At 43.1% G+C, this 16,318-nt stretch overlaps 1 protein-coding gene across 1 annotated transcript; it reads right to left on the bottom strand.

The window, feature by feature from the left end:
* Positions 1-4,565: 4,565 nt before the first annotated feature.
* Positions 4,566-12,550, bottom strand: LOC125281191 (P antigen family member 3-like). Its single transcript, XM_048213310.2, has 5 exons — positions 12,486-12,550; positions 9,427-9,509; positions 8,877-8,985; positions 6,659-6,784; positions 4,566-4,669 (listed from the first exon to the last, which is right to left on the bottom strand). Exons 2-5 carry the CDS (start codon positions 9,499-9,501, stop codon positions 4,647-4,649), a joined length of 333 nt encoding a protein of 110 aa, XP_048069267.1. The 5' UTR covers positions 9,502-9,509; positions 12,486-12,550; the 3' UTR covers positions 4,566-4,646.
* Between the last annotated feature and the right edge of the window lie 3,768 nt (positions 12,551-16,318).

Below are 16,318 nucleotides of genomic sequence, written 5' to 3'. Positions count from 1 at the left end.
CAAATGGCCAACAGACACATGCAAAAATGCTCAACATCACTCGGTATCAGGGAAATACAATTCAAAACCACGATGAGATACCACCTCACACCAGGCAGAATGGCTAAATTTGATAAGTCAGGAAGCGAAAGATGTTGGGGGGGATGAGGAGAAGGCGGAACCCTCTGATACTGCCGGTGGGAATGCAAGCTGCTACAGCCCCTCTGGAAAAAGTATGGAGGTTCCTCACAAACTTCAATATAGATCTACCCTACGATCCAGCAATTGCTCTACTAGGTATTTACCCAAAGGATACGAACATAGTGATCTGAAGGGGCACCTGCACCACAATGTTTATAGGAGGAAAGTCCACAGTAGCCAATATACTGAGAGAGCCCAGATGTCCTCCAATGGATGAGTGGATAAAGAAGTGTGGTATATACATATACAATGGAATATTACTCCGCCACCAAAAAATGACTTCTTACCATCTGCCACACCATGGATGGAACTAGAGGGTATTATGCTAAACAAAATAAGGCAATCAGGGAAAGACAACTATCATACGATTTCACTCATATGTGGAAATTGAGAAACAAAACAGAGGATCAAAGGGGAAGGCAGGGTCAAACAAAATCAGATGGAATCAGAGAGGGGGACAAACCATAAAAGACTCTTAACTATAGGAAACAAACTGTGGATTGCTGGAGTGGATGTGGGGGGGCAGGGGGGGTATCTGGGCGAGGGGCACTAAGGAGGACACTTGATGTAAAGAACACTGGGTGTTTTATGCAACTGATGAATCACTAAATTCTACCTCTGAACGTAATAATACGCTACATGGTAACTGATTGAAATTAAATGAAACAATCCTAGAAGTCCTCGCCACAGCAATCAGATAACAAGAAGAAACGAGGGCATCCACATCGGCAAGGAAGAAGTCCAACGTTCCCTATTCGCAGACGGCATGATACTCTATGTGGAAAACCCAAAAGACTCCACCAAAATATTGCTAGGACTCTAACACGCATTCAATAAAGTCACAGGAGACAAACTCAAGGTACAGAACTCTGTTTTCTTTCTCTACCCCAATAATGAAGCAACAGAAATTAAGGAATCAATCCCATTTACAAGTGCATCAAAACCCATATGATACCTAGTTATAAACCTTGCCAGGGAGGTGAAACACCTGTACCCTGAAAACTATAAAACACTGGTGAAAAAATTGAAGACGACACAAAGAAATGGAAAACTATGCCATGCTCATGGATTAGAAGCACAAATATTGTTAAAATGTCTGCACTACCCAAAGCTATCTACACGTTTAACACAGTCCCTATCAAAATACCACCAGCATTTTTCACAGACCTAGAACAATCAATCCTAAAATTTGTATGGAACCACCAAAGACCCAGAATAGCCAAAGCAACCTTGAATAAGAAAAGCAAAGCTCGAGGCATCACAATTCTGGACGTCATGTTATATGACAATGGTGTAGTGAACAGAACGAGACGGCACAGCCACAAAAATAGCCACATCGATCAATGGAACAAACAGAAAACCAAGAAAGGAACCCACACCTATATGGTCAACTCATGTTGGGCAAAGCAGGGGAAAAGACCATCTCTCTAAGAAAGTGTGTTGGGAAAACTGGACAGCAACATCAAAAGAATGATATTGGACCACTTTCTTACACCATACACAAAAATAAATCAAAATGGATCGAAGACCTAATGTGAGACCTGAAGCCATCAAAATCCTAGAGTAGAGCACAACCTCTTTGGCAGCAGCTGTAGCAAATTCCTCCTAGATATGTCTCCTGAGGGAAGGAAACAGAAGCAAAAATAAACTATTGGGACTTCATCAAAATAACAAGCTTCTGCTCAGCAAAGGAAACAACAAAACTAAAAGGCAACCTGGAGAATGGGAGAAGATATTTGCAAATGACACATTTGATAAACGGTTAGTATCCAAAACATATAAAGTATTTATAAACCTCAACACCCGCACAACGAAGAATCCAACTAAAATATAGGCAGAAGATATGAATAGACATTTATCCAAAGCAGACATCCAGATGGCCAGCAGACACATGAAAATATGCTCAACATCACTGATCATCAGCGACAAACAAATCAAAACTACACGAGGGGGCGCCTGGGTGGTTCAGTCCTTAAGCGTCTGCCTTTGGCTCAGGGCGTGATTCTGGAGTCCTGGGATGGAGCCCCATTCAGGCTCCTAGGGGGGCAGGGAGCCTGCTTCTTCCTCTCCCACTCCCCTGCTTGTGTTCTGTCTCTCATTGGCTGTTTCTCTCTCTCTGTCAAATAAATAAATAAAATTTAAAAAAAACTACAATGAGATATCAACTCATACGTATTAGAATGGCTAACGTCCCTGCCTTTAAACACTTAAAAAAAAAAAAAAGATCTTATTTACTTATTTGTCAGAGAGTGAGCACAAACGGGAAGTGGCAGGCAGAGGGAGAAGCAGGCTCCCCGCTGAACAGGAGCCCTATGCTGAGCAAGGAGCCTGATGGGGGACTCTTTCCCAGGACCCTGGGATCAAGACCTGAGCCAAAGGCAGAGGCTTCACCGACTCAACCGCCCAGGCATCCTGCCTTTAAAAGCTTTTCAAGAAAGTCTAGAAGTTCTGCAAGAGATTTGTGTGTGGGTTTTTGCCATGGGGCTTGTGACATGAGTTCTCTATCTTTCTCTCTGGAAGCTGTTCCAAATTGCTTTAGCGTTAGAGTTATATTTTTCTATAGCACAGTAAACTAAGTGTGCTATTACATTAAAAATCGAAAAGTTTATATTACCTGTCCCCCATACTTATAAAGAATTGAAATCTTTATTTCTATATTAATGATTTCATCTGCAAAACCATGTGACCTCTGTGTGCCACATGTTGGGAATCCTTTCCTTCAAAAGGAGGATAAAACCCCTCATGTCAAAATACAAACAAACAACTCCTCACCTCCAACAATAAAAAGAAATTACTACGAATTTTTATGTAAACATCAGGTTACCAGCATAGCCATCATGTACACTGTCAGTTTTCCTGGCCAACATTTTCAGGAGTACTTACTTTGAGAAAGAGCAAGGCCTTCTAACTTGGAACTAAATCCCCAAATCTACTGCTTATTAGAGTCAGATGTAAGTTTTGGGTACACTGTGACCCACCTTTCTGTGAGGATTAGATGAGGTTATAAATGTATGGAACCCAGGAGAGAGAAGTGGCTGCCATATAGTACACACCCTATAAATCAGAGTTTTAATTCTAACCCTTGTTATTAAAAAAGCTCAAAAAATGGACCTATTGTCGTAAGCGTAGCCAAGTCGTGCTTGGTCAGCTATTTGCAATCATACAGCACAGATCAAAATGACGTAGTTAACAGAGCTGTGACCTTAGCTTTCTGCCTATAAGATTCGTAAGCGCATACAAACTGGAGCAGGTAGCTTTGGAGTGACAGCGTCATTAGAGGTGTCTTGCAGAGAAGATGGGCACCTCACAAATTTGAAAGGATGGGACCCTGGAGGTGCCCCTTCAGTCACCTGCCATTTAGGAAGGGTCCAATTGCAAAACAGAGATGCAATCCAGACACAGCGGAGCACGGGCGAGTCTAGTCCTACGTTACTCACAGCCTTTCAGAGTCTTCAGTTCCAGAGAATAGAAAAACACCAACTCATTTTATGAAGCTAGTATCAGCTTGAGAGCAAAATCCAAGCCACTATATAGAAGTGTGTGCTAATGACACTCACGAGGATAGTCATAAAACTTCTAAACAAATTATTAAGATGTAAGTTATTCAGAAACATAATACATCGTGACTGTTCCCTCCCAGTAATGTATGGTTGGTTTAAACATAGGACAATATGTATGTCATTCACCACATTAACAGATTAATGAAGGTAAGAATCCTAAATGTTTGGTGTTTGGTGGAAGTCAACATATGTTCAATACAAATATTCGTAGTAAACGAGAATAAGAATAGAACTTCCTTTACATTACAGTAAATAGAGTAAAATGTGGAAGTTTTTCTAATTTATCAGGAATAACATTGTGACCAGTTCTTTTCAACACTGTACTGGGTGGGTCTGTCCAATGTTGTAAAATGAGAGAAAAAAGAAAAGGAAAACGTTTAAAATGGCAGAAACAAACTGTCAGTGTTCAAAGATGACATAATTGTGCATGCTTGAAACTCAAAATGGATGCTGATGTACACTGATTAAATCATACATAGCATATATCTGAGTGTATCAGCTCAATCAGAATATAACATTTCAAAAAACTGACATAATTTTTGATAGCATCTACTACTTAGAAGAAGTTTTTCTTTAAAGATGTATTTATAAATTTGAGAGAGAGAGAGGGAGGGAAGAAGGGAGGAAGGGAACAGAGGCAGAGGGACAGAATCTTTCAAGCTGACTCCCCACGGGGCACAGAGCCCAACTCGGGGTCCACCCCATGCCCAAGGAATTATGACCTGAGCTGAAACCAAGAGTCAGCTGCTTAAGTGACTGAGCCACCCAGGCGCCCCCTACTTAGAATAAGTTTAACACAAGATTTCAAAAGATTCTTTGGAGGAAGTCTGTAAAACTTTATTGAGAGAATTTCAACAGTGAAGTACCCCACATAAGAGTAGTCTGCATGTTTCAGCTTGTCCTTGTTTAAATCTGGGGCTGTCCTTCACCTGTAAGATAAGGACGTTAACAGTGGGAAACATTACTCAGCAGAATTGTATTTCGAGTAAACTAATGGTACAGGAAGGACACTATACTTTTCATTGTATAAGACAGAATTCCAAGCATATATTTTACCAGTATGTTTTGAACACACCACACTTTCCACTGGTACAACAAAACACGAAGACAGTTGAGGTTCCTAACACACAAAACCAAAGGAGCCTATTAAAGGTAGTTTCAAATGGAAAGCAAAAACCAAACGTAGTTTTACAAAAACTACACACAACACGCAAAGAACTGAAAAACAAATTTAGGTGTAAGTATCCTTCTTGAACTTGAAATAATATTCTCAATATATGATGCTGAAGTAATAATGCCAAGCTGGTTACTGTTTAAGTGATGTTAGCAGAGAAACTACTAAGTACCACATGTAATTTATTCTTTGTTATGCTTAAGTGGAAAACTGTTTTTGTCAGCTAGTTGATCCCTTATGCCGTTGATCAAGTAGGGTAACCGTTTGCCGTGCCGGTGTGTGCCCTAACGGTGTTCCAGTTTGTCGAATAGATTATATGGTCACGTACTTCACACCTGTCAGAATGGGTAAAACTAACAACCCAGGAAACAAGAGATGTAGGCGAGGATGTGGAGAAAGGGGAACCCTCTTACACTCTTGGTGGGAATGCAAACTGGTACAGTCCCTGTGGAAAACCGTATGGAGGATCCTAAAACAGTTAAAAAGAGAACTAACCACCTTGTGAACCCAGCAGTTACAAGAGGAGGTTTTTACCCAAGGGACACAAAACTACAGAGTCAAAGAGCTACAAGCATAATCAACAATAGCCAAAGTATGGAAAGGGCCCAAACGTCCATCGACTGATGAATGGATAAAGAAGAGGTGGTATACGGTGGAATATGACTGAGGCATCAGAATGATGAAATCTTGCCATTTGCAATGATGTGGATGGACCTAGAGTGTATTATGCTAACAGAAATAAGGCAGTCAGAGAAAAACACATAACATGATTTCACTCATATGCGGAATTTAAGAAAAGAAACAGATGAATGAAATGGGACAGGGAAAAAAAAAGAGGGAAGCAAACCATGAGACTCTTAACTACAGAGAACAACCTGAGTGTTGATGGAGGAAGATGGGTCGGGAATGGGCTAAATGGGTGACGGGTATTAAGGAGGCACTTGTTGTGATGAGCACTGGGCGTTAGATGTAACTGATGAATCACTAAATTCTACTCCGGAAACCAATATTACACTACGTGTTAACTAACTAGAATTTAAATAAACATTTGGGAAAAAAAAATAATAACAGCAGGATTAGGTATCCAGGTCTCCATAGAGAAGCCCAAAGAGCAACCATTGTGTTTTGTTGTTTTCAGCGGCAGTCAAATCTCAATTCACATGTTAAAATTTGACCAAAGATGTTGTCTGATATAAAAAAAGAAAACTCGTGCAAAATGGAACATCTTTGTATTCTATGTACGGTAGCCAACAGAACCACAGAACACACAAATCAGCATTAAAAATGAGCGTAATATATCTGAATTGAAATCCATATATATATGAGTAAACATGGGTTCCGAAGTTAAGGGATTCTCCGAGAATCACACAAGTTATGTTAGAGCTGGTAGTAGAACCTACTTCAGTGCCTCAGCATAATATTTAATCCAAATGAATTTTGTGTTTGATAAAAGCAGAACCTACAAAAGTATCTCAATATTATCAGGTCTCTGCCAGATTATTTATACTCAAAAAAAGGAACTGTTTTCATATTTTATGATTTAATAAGGCTTTGACCCACTTTGTTTCTATGTCCACTAGTGTGTAAGTCAGGCCGTCAGGATGTTCGGGTTTGAACTACTGGGGACAGTGTCTTCATATGTAAACTCTGTTTTGAATGTATCCTGAAAGTTATATCTACTTAAATAAAGATATTATATTCAGGAAAAGACCCTCATACTTTGCACTGTGAATGGATAACATACCTGCTTCCGGCATTTTAATGGGCTCTAAGAAGGGCAGGCTTGTCCCCTTGACCTCAGGGTCATCTTCAGTTATATCCCCAGCCTTTGCCTGAGGCAGCTCCTGGAGATCAGCCTCCAGGTCCGGTCCTTGAAACACAAACGTAATCAAAATTTAAGCAGTGAATATGAAATACAAATAAATAAGAGCCTATAGGCTAGTGTGATAAAAAAAAAAAAAAAAGATGTGATGGAAACATGCATTGCCCATTCTTGTTTCCCCGTAGTACGATATGCTTTATTTCAAGTGACATTCTAAAGATAAAGCCCACTGCACTTTATTTCCTTTATATTACCGTAGTGTTCTAAGAAGAGAGAGCATCAGCTATCTAAGAAAACAAGTCTACACCATGCGTAAGAGTTTATTTAAAAGGAGAATATAGTTTTCTGAAGGATTAGCTGAGTGTGTGTGTGGGCATGTCACAAATCCTACACTAGTGACACCCATTCCGTATTAGGGCAACCCGCAAGTTATTTTGTCAAATCTTACTAGTTCGATTTAAGTGCAAAGTCCCTGTAGGGAACTTAGGATAAAGGAGTCATATATGGAGCAAAGTTCCGAAACCAACAGCAAAACATTAGTGATTAACAGTCCAACTACTGTCTTACAGTGAGAATACAGGAAGTGAAGTGGAAAGAAATTAATGGACTTTGTTGTCAGGAAGAGGTTTGTGGAACCCTCTTCTTTTTTAAAAAGATTTTATTTATTTATTTGAGAGAGAGACAGAGATAGTGACAGCTCAAGCAGGGAGGAGAGGGAGAAGCAGGCTCCCCACTGGGCAGGGAGCCCAAAGTGGGAATCAATCCCAGGACCCTGGGATATTTGATCTGAGCCGAAGGCTGACCATTAACCAACTGAGCCACCCAGGCGCCCCTTGTGGAACCCTCTTAACTGCAAATTTCTAACATAACCCATGGCCTGAATGGTGTCAATAATTCACTACACGTACTTGGTGAAAAGGCTATATTTGGAAGACACTCCTTTCTTGTTTCATGATCATTTTAAGATACTTTGGATTCTCCTACCCATAAGGGTATCTAAACACCTTTTAAAGCCGCTTAAAAATCATACTACTATAGTGACCCTAAGGCCACTTTCCTGAATTACCCAGCTCTTACGAAATGTACCATATCAAACGAATAATCTGACAGAGGCTCTCATTCATTGAGCTCTTTCCTGGAGTCTCTCTCCTGCTCCCCTGAACTGGATTGATTCCTGTACCAGTAGTAAGCTACTTTACAGTACGGACACCTCTGAGTAGTAAGCATTCTATACAAAACCATGCACTTGTTTGTACAACACAGACGGTAGGAAGAACACAAACCTCTTTAAAAATTCTTATTTTAGGTAATCTCTACACTCAGTATGGGCCTTGAACTGTCGACCCCGAGGTCAAGAGTCACACGCTCTAGGTTCCAGCCAGGTTCCCCATGAACACAAACCTTGTAACAAAAACTGAATTACCTCTCCATGTGTCAAGCGGTCTTTGGCAAGCCACAATCCCTGAGCCTTAGTTTTCTCATTTATAAAATGGGGCTTCCATCCCAATGCAACCCGGCTTTATTCCACATGTCATCGGATATGCTGACCTGGCACTCTGCCTATGCTGCTGAAAACTGCTTAAGCTTTGGATGAAATGAGTGAAAAGGCCACACAGAAATGTTCTAAGAAGAACAAATTAAACCAGTGAAACGATGTATAGTTTTGTAGTTAGTGAAACATTTTCCTCTAATTTAGGAAAGACTGCATTTTCAAGCACACCAATTCATTCTTGAGGAAACAGGGGAGATTCATTACAGCAAAGGACTACATGAAGCTGCACACGACACTCTCTTCACATTTTCAGCCCATTTTCCGGAAATGACTGAGATTCTCTTCTCATGTGTTCTTTCCTGTTCTTTTTTTTTTTTTTATCAGACTTTCCACTGTTTTTATTTTAATATCTTATGTTTTAGAGACTTATTTTCTATTGTCCCAATTCTTCTTATTTCCATGGTATCATAGGTAATACATTTATTTTTTTATAATAATATTTTTTATTATATTATGTTAGTCACCATACAGTACATCCCTGGTTTTTGATGTAGAGTTCGATGCTTTACTCCTGTTCTGGGACGTCATAACACATGATGCACACACACCCCCTGCCCCCGCAGACATTCTGCGACCCTTTCCCTTCACCTTGAGCCACAGGTGCTCCTTCAACTTCCTTCCCTTGATCAGGTATAATGTCCTGACTCGCAGGTGGTACCTCCTTCTGTTTTGGGTGCTCATCACTGGGCTGCTGCTCCTAGGGGTGTGTGTGTATGTGCACAGATAAAAACGTGTTTCGTTAATACATGCTAACAGAATAAATATACATTACACATTTTGCTATCAAATAATGAATAAGCACAAAGAGACTCCCACGTCATGATTCTATGGACTTGTTCTGAAAAGTTACTCTCCCACAGAGCGGCTACTCTAACAAGAGGTAGCCACAAGCACTTTGGAGTCTACTGTAAAGGATGCTGGGATGGGCATGCACATTTGGTCGTTAATAACCGTGACAAAGAAGCCATAGGGTGTATTTCCACAGGCAACAGAAACATGGATTCCTTCTGGTTCAATGTTTCCTTCCCTCTAGCAGCAGAGAAGCTTTTATCACTGCATCTGTATGTTTGCAGCTCCTCAAAATTTTCAGAGCAATAAATGTATGGCACTCAAAAACATCGGATCTGGAAGTACTCACGGCCACGTGCTGGTTAGACCCTCGATCATCCTTTCTTTGACTGGACTTGGATCTTGATCTGACTCGGCCACTCATAGTTCACCCTGAAAGGAGAATATTGGTATTTGGAAAACGTACTCTAAAGGAGAGGTATACCTCTTCCAAGGCCAAAAAGGTTTCATTTTTTTTTTTACCTTGAAAATACTTTGAAAGCCAACCTAGTTCATGGAATTGTCTCAAGACCATGAGATTGACACATGGCAGACAGCATTATTGCCATTTTGGAGAAAACCTGTATACAGAATTTAGCTGACTTTCTCAAGAACACAAACCTATATTTTGATATTAACTTCCATTGTTTTGTCTCATGGTCTTGAGACAATTCCATGAACTAATCATCATGAATGCTATTTGGAAATCATAAAGAATTCTACAAGTTCAAGCGCTGGGAAATATTAATACATCTGGGGCTGTAGGAAGTTCTGTTCATCTTAATAAACTTACAGAGATGTGCACTTTGAAGGTAGACCTCCAAACCTCCTTCTTTCCTGGAAAAATAACCCAGGGTAATTGCCCAAATAACTGCAAATCTGAAGCATCAGCTTTCTACAGTCAGCACATTTTTGTAGTACAATGAGAAGCTCATAGTCTGAGAAATTGTTGAATGACCCCCTCTTTCCGTTTTCTATATCTCCCACCTACTCCAATTCTCATTAGAATGAGAGCCTCTTCTTATAAGGTAGTCAAGAAGGAAATGTTAATTTATCTAAGGCCTATCAACTTCCATATGCCCCCAATGAAATCTCTTCTTCCCCCAACCCCACCAACTTGCAAAACCTACTCCTTTTCCCGTGTACAATGCACCTGACCACATTTCTATAATCCCCAGAAATTGTGTTTGAAGGATAAAGAATAACTAGTATTTTCTAGTTTCTAATTTCTGGACCAAGAAATTAGAAAGAAGACCAGAATGATACCAAACCACATGATAAGGGTCTTATCATACAGGCAAGTGGATTATCATTGAAGGTTTTTTAAAGGAGGGATATAATTTTTTTAAGTGATGTTTTAGCAAGATGAATCTAGATTTGGTAAGCAGAATGTATTGAAAGGAGTCAAGTAACAGAAATCTCCCAGATGAAAGTCTATTGACGTGGTTCAGGCAAGTGGAGGTGAGGTCGTGAGAGCAGTAAGAATAGAACAGAAATAGGAAAGTCAGAAATAGAATACAGTTGTGAAGAAAATGAAAATATGGTATAGGGCACGGTGAGTTTAAGATGACAGTAGGATCCAAACAGAAATGTCAGGCGTATACAACTGAAAGTGCAAGACTGGGAAGCAGAAGAATGGCTTGAAACAATTATTTTGGGGAGAATATTCCATCGATGTTGTCACAGGTTTTGTGTAATTGCCTTTGCCAAAAGAGTGTAATGAGTTTATTTAACAATATACTTAACGATTTAATATATCAGAAATATCTTTTCAGCATGTAAACAATATTAAAAATTTCTGAGATGCTTTACACTCTTTTTCCCATGCTCTTCAAAATGTTTTTTTCCACAATCTTCAAAATCCAGTCTGGATTTTGCACTTACAGAACATCTATCTCAGTTTGGGCTAGCCATATCACAAGTACTCAGTGGCTACTCACCTATGGGTAGGGACTACAGTACTGTACAGTGCAACTCTAGATAATACCTTCCCACTTCTCATAGCTTAGCATCCATAGCAGAAAGCTGTAGGGTAAGGAAAAACTGATTGCCAAGACAGAAAATGTGAGAAGGTGTATAAAAGTAGGTTTGCCTATGTACATATATGTGTGTTGGTATTTATGTGTACTTGTAATGACATTTATTGAATTTTTATTATATGCCGGGCAATGAATTAAGCATTTTACATATATTAGTATGTTAACACAGCTGAAACTACTCTGTGGAGTAAGTACTATGACTATTATTCCCATTTTATGAATTAAAAAATAGTCTTCCTAAGATTAAGTAACATTTTCCAAAACGACACAGTACATAAGTAACTCTGAAAAAGTTATTTCATCCCAGAATCTTTGTACTTAAGGTATATTAAGATTTGTGGGATTTATTTTATTGACTTTCTTTTCTGGCAAAATGCTAAAGGCCGGAGCTATTATTATCTAATAACACATTGTGAGCAATTTTTCATATTACAAAATAATATTCAAAATTATGACTGTAATGATGGTGCACAAAATATCACATGAATAAATAATTTATTTAATCATTTAAAAAAAAAGAAAGCCAACCTAGTATGAGGAAAGCGTACACGCTGCGGTCACACCAAATACACGGGATGCAAGATCGTTTCCATCAGCCAGGCTGGCCGTGAAATCACCTTACGGACAGGCTAAAACACGAGGCTTAGTCTCACAGCTAGATTGCCCAGTACAAAGGCGTTTGAGAAAATAGTGGGGGACATTGAAACCTGAGTCACTGCTGCTTTGGTCACTTTCCCATTTACTCATTTTACCGCCTTAAATAAGGTTTTGTTGGAACACAGAGAAAGAAACAATCTTTCGCATTCGGCCTGTGGCTGTGTTCGCACTACGAGGGTTCCGGTGTCTAGCGGCGCAACACACCCACGGGCCGCCTCCTACCCTGATACTCTGCAAAGTGCACTACAAATCTCGGGAGACCCAGTTACAAGCCCCCAGCATTCCCCACTTCCTGGCCTTTCCCATACCGCCTGGTCTGCTCCCTGCCCAGGGTCCCACTGAGATTCCTGGCCTCTGTGTTCTGCCGGCAGTTGCAGGTGCTTCCATTACTCAGATAGCTCAACTAAGCAGGGAACAGGACCCCCACCCCCGGGGCCAGGCCTCGCCCCGTCGACATCTCCCCTCCAAGCCCACTATCCTCACTTGCTCCGGCCCCAACACGAAGATGAGCAAAATGGCGGCCGCAAAGCCTGTGAGGAGAAGGGCGCTAGCTCTTCCGAACATCCACCTAGGATGCCAGAGATCTACTGTCCCCACCTGCCCGACGCCCACTGACTCCGCCTCCATTCTAGCTCACACTCAGTCTCCTGAAAGGACTGATCTGGGGACCTACCAGTTGAATTCAGGTAGCGAGAAAGCTCAGGGCAGAGAGAACACGACCGCCTCAATCGATCTCAGCTCCGCTCACAGAACACGGGCGGCAATGCGCATGCCCAGCAACAGTCGCTCAGGGCAATGAGCATGCGCACTGTTCTCTCACAGCAATGAGCACGCGCAGAGAGTTGGGCGCGTGCAGGGTGGGTTGAGGTTTTCCCGCCTGTGCTGCTTCAGAGAATGGCAACCACGGGGTCTGCCCAGGAGAAGAACAGAGGCTTCAACAGTTTGTTTTTCAAAACACCAGTCTCTCCTATGCATCCAGATACTTTGAGGACAGACAGCCCCACTTTACCCTTAGTGCATAAGGTGTCTCAAAAAAAAAAAAAAAGCGCCGAGACAGAAATAGATGTGAAGCATTTTAATCCGAGTTTCATACGTGCTTTGATTTGCCATTTCCTCCTTTGCTTTTGGATGTTGTGTCACACTTGAATGAATGGGCTCACCTCTGTATGATAAATACAATAACAACCTGTTTTCTTTACATTTTTGTTTGTGCTACTGCACATTGAAATCTCTGCACTGGTAGCTCATTTCTCTCTATACAACTGTGTTCATTCAGTCCATGATCGTTTCAGAAATACCCACAGATACTGGTCTTGGGGTTAAGGCTCATTCCATGGTCACATGGCATGCAGCAGTAGTGTCTATACTCCTCAAATTCTGCACTTCCCCCCAAAAAAAGCCAGGCAACTTCCAAGCAAAGCTGTCTTTATCCCATAAAGGGAGAGCACTACCTGGACAGAGCCCCTATTCAATAGAGTCTTGGAGGTGGCAGGGCAGGAGGGATATTTCGTCAGATTTTGAAGTCTGGTATACAGCAGATCGTTCAGTGTTGCAGGAGGGTGTGATTAAGATTGGGTGACAATCATGATAGCATGGTTTAGGTTTGGAGGACACAACAAGGGAAGAATGTTCTTCCTAAAGATTTTTATTTATTTATTTGAGAGCAAGAGAGCACAAGCAGGGGGAGAGGCAGACGGAGAGGGAGAAGCAGACTCCCCACTGAGCTGGGAGCCCAACGCAGGGCTCGGTCCTAGGACCTGGAGATCATGACCTGAGCCGAAGGCAGATGCTTTACCATCTGAGCCACCCAGGTGCCCCACAAGGCAAGAATTTTAAGACCAAAAGTTCAATGTTTCTTGTGGTTGAAAAAGGTCCTGGGGAGCCTGGGTGGCTCAGGGCGTGATCTCGGGGTCCGGGAATCGAGACCCACATTGGGCTCCCTGCTCTGCTGGAAGCCTGCTTCTTCCTCTCCCACTCCCTCTCCTTGTGTTCCTTCTCTTGCTAGCTGTCCCTCTCTCTCTCTGTGTAAAATAAATGAATAAAATTAAAAAAAAAAAAACCTACAATGAGGCAGCATGCCACCTGACGGGATTCTGGGTCCTCCTTCACCCCAGAGTTCCAACCCTCTGGGCAGTCTTGCCCTGGCCTGACTCCGAGGAGAAGTGGACCAACTCACCTGGCAACTCATCTGGGCTTGGTAAGCATCGCGGGAATCTGTGGTCAGCACCCGTTCCAGTGAGCAGAAGGGAAGCCCGGCCACCTTCCAGGAATCTCTGTGAGGAATTCCACAGGCTGGGGATCTCTCACGGGGGGAGGTCCCGCAGGACAAGAGCCTCCCAAAAGGGGGGACCAGGAAGGAATTTCCAAAAGGAATTCCACAGGTCGGAGGCCTCCCAGGGAGGAGGTCCTGTAATAAATTGGATGTGAATGCGTGAGTGAATGAGCGGCCTGTTTGTGTTTGTGGCTCCACGGTCTTGAGACCACGGAGTCTGAGTGGGCCCCAACCTGTTTCCGTGGTGACCTCATAGGGTCTAAGGTGAGCCCTTCGGGATGCCACTGCAGGGCTTATACGGACTCACTATGGCTAAGAGGCACCCACGTCTTCTCCGGGAGAGCGGACAGGTGGGCATCTGATTGGTCTCTCCTTTGGAGGGGCACCCATCCTTTGGTTTGTCTTTGCGCCATCAACCAGGGAGGGATCACATAGGGAGGACAAGAGAGCCTCTGTTCATCATAGGCAGAAGTTCTTCAAGACCTACAGTCCTAGAGTGTATGCTCAAAATTTTTAAGTAGGGATTTCTCAGGAGATTATGGGATCAAAATGTGTCCTAGATAATTACGTGCACTATGTGAACTGGAATGGCCCACCTTTGGGTCGTCAGGCCCTCAGAGGGTACCTTAGACCTACCCACTGTTCAGGCCATTTATAGAGTTGTGGTCGGGACTTTTGGACACCCTGACCAATTTCCCATATATTGATTCTTGGCTTCAGATAGCCCAGACTCTGCCCCCATGGGTCCGATTCTGCGCTAATGGGAAGGGCCAGAGTAGGATATTTGTAACCCAAGTGAAAGAGCCCAAAAGCTATAAGAAAGCAAAGCCTGTTTATCAGGGAGACCCAGAGACTGAGGACAATCTGTTCATGCCCCCGCCATATGCCCCGAATGTACCACCACTGATGCCCCACCCTCCAGATAGCCCACCGCCTTCGGTGAGCCCACCTCAGACTTCTCAACAACCACCACGCCCAAGGGGAACTCTGAGCTTGCCCCCATCCTGGAGCCCCAGTCCCCAGTCCAGGAGCCAATGTCTACGCTTGTCTCAGGCTCCAGTTCTTCTAGCCACGGCTCTCCAGATGCCACCCCATGAGATGCAAGGGCCACAACAGATAAACTCTGACAACACCATCCAGCCCGGGCACTCCATTCTCATCTATCAGCCCTTTAGTACCACCGACCCTCTGAACTGGAAAAACCATACACCGCCATACTCAGAGAAGCCTCAGGCCATGGCTGACCTCCTGGAGTCCCCGTTCCAGACCCACCAACCCACTTGGGATGATTGCCGCCAGATTCTCCTGACGCTCTTCAACACAGAAGAACGCCGACGGATCCTCACTGAGGCACATCGTTGGCTCCAAGGCCAGCCCCCGTCAGGAGCCCTAAATGCAGAATCATGGGCCCTAGAGGCAGCACCCGACACTCGACCCAGCTGGGATTTCCGTACAGCCGAGGGACTAGGTGCCCAAAGTTAATACCGTACAGCTCTTCTGCAGGGACTCAGAGGAGGGGCAAAGAAGCCAACCAACATGTCTAAAACTGCGGCAGTTATCCAGAAATTAGAAGAATCACCAACTGACCTCTACGAGAGGCTATATGAGGCCTTCTGAGTGTACACCCAATTTGATGCAGAGGCCCCAGAGAACCAGCGAATGGTCAGTTCAGCATTTGTGACTCTATCATATGCCGATATTCACCAGAAACACCAGAAGCATGAAGGCTTCGCCGGCATGAATGCTACCCAGCTGATAGAAGTGGCGAATAAGGCCTTTGCAAATCGAGACCATGAGGCCAAACGAGAAGCAGACAAAAGGATGAATACTAAGGCATCATTGTTGGCCACAGCCCGGGGAAGGTCGGACCCAACTAGACAGTCGGCCCCACTGAAAAAGGGGGGACCCAATAGCAAGGCCCCACTCCGACGAGATTGATATGCCTATTGTAGGGGTCTGGCCACTGGAAAAACAAATGCCCCCACTGTAAGGAACCAACCCAAGGGCCTGACAAAATTACTTCAGAAAACAGGAAAACAAGGTGGCAGCCTGAGCCCGAAATGCGAGACCTTATCGGTTTAGCTGGGGCTGAGTCAGACCAGGGGAGACCAGGCTCCTTTTTATTAGGTCCCCGGGAGCCCATGGTCAAAATGAAGGCGGAGGGCCAACCGTTGACGTTCATGGTGGACACGGGCACTGAGCATTCAGTGGTTACCACACCCGTGGCCCCACTC

This window comes from Ursus arctos, chromosome X (assembly GCF_023065955.2).
Source record: "Ursus arctos isolate Adak ecotype North America chromosome X, UrsArc2.0, whole genome shotgun sequence".
NCBI lineage: Eukaryota > Metazoa > Chordata > Mammalia > Carnivora > Ursidae > Ursus > Ursus arctos.
Note: the sequence above shows the minus strand (reverse complement) of the source record. Positions and strands in the feature narration are given on the sequence as shown.

What these genes read in the sequence shown, in the direction of transcription:
- LOC125281191 (XM_048213310.2), bottom strand. Translation starts at nt 9,501, where the DNA reads ATGAGTGGCCGAGTCAGATCAAGATCCAAGTCCAGTCAAAGAAAGGAT. An exon ending in AGGAGCACCTGTGGCTCAAG is followed by an intron (nt 6,785 to 8,876) that starts GTGAAGGGAAAG and finishes TTGTGTTTCAAG; the next exon opens with GACCGGACCTGGAGGCTGAT. An exon ending in CATTAAAATGCCGGAAGCAG is followed by an intron (nt 4,670 to 6,658) that starts GTATGTTATCCA and finishes CTTATCTTACAG; the next exon opens with GTGAAGGACAGCCCCAGATT.